This window comes from Eimeria mitis, genomic scaffold (genome assembly GCF_000499745.2).
Source record: "Eimeria mitis Houghton genomic scaffold, Emh_scaff2158, whole genome shotgun sequence".
Lineage (NCBI taxonomy): Eukaryota > Apicomplexa > Conoidasida > Eucoccidiorida > Eimeriidae > Eimeria > Eimeria mitis.
In genome coordinates this window covers 2,495-2,997 of record NW_013570483.1, presented here as the reverse complement: position 1 = coordinate 2,997, position 503 = coordinate 2,495, and the positions used below count along the sequence as shown (strand labels likewise).

The 503-nt window shown below is 51.9% G+C and overlaps 1 protein-coding gene across 1 annotated transcript in view; it reads left to right on the top strand.

Moving 5' to 3' along the window:
* Positions 1-342, top strand: part of EMH_0049520 (uncharacterized protein) — a gene marked incomplete at both ends in the record, with an annotated part of 1,894 nt that extends 1,552 nt beyond the window's left edge. The window contains one exon of the mRNA XM_013496539.1: positions 59-342. Within this exon, the coding sequence (XP_013351993.1) occupies positions 59-342 (284 nt within the window). The remainder of the gene's footprint in view (positions 1-58) is intronic.
* Between the last annotated feature and the right edge of the window lie 161 nt (positions 343-503).

The following is a 503-nucleotide window of genomic DNA, read 5'->3' as shown; positions in this document are numbered from 1 at the left end:
TACATACTTCTTTTTTTAGATCCTCCTGTCTCCTTTGCTGTTCTTTTGCTGCACTCAGAGGCTTCCGCGTCGCCGCCCGAGCAGCACCCACCTCGCTGCACAGCCTGCAGCAGCAGCAGCAGCAGCAGCAGCAGTAGCAGCAGCAGCAGCAACAGCAGGAATAGCAACAGAAGCAGCAGAAACAACGATAGCAGTAACAGCAGCAACAGGAGCAGCAGCAGTAGCAGCAGCAGCAGCAGCAGCATCAGCAGAAACAACGACAGCAGCAGCAACAGCAACAGGAGCAGCAACAGCAGCAGCAACGGCAGCACCATCAAAAGCAGCAGCAGGAGAAAGAAGTAGACATCAACCGCTTGTATTTATTTTTATTATTTTTTTTAATATATTTATTATTTACCTATGTAAGGATGCGTCGCTACGCAGCAGCTGCAGCAGCTGCAGCGTCTCGGGGCCCCCCAGGAGCCCCTGCAGCTTATCTATACACTCCTGCCAGCACAACAGCT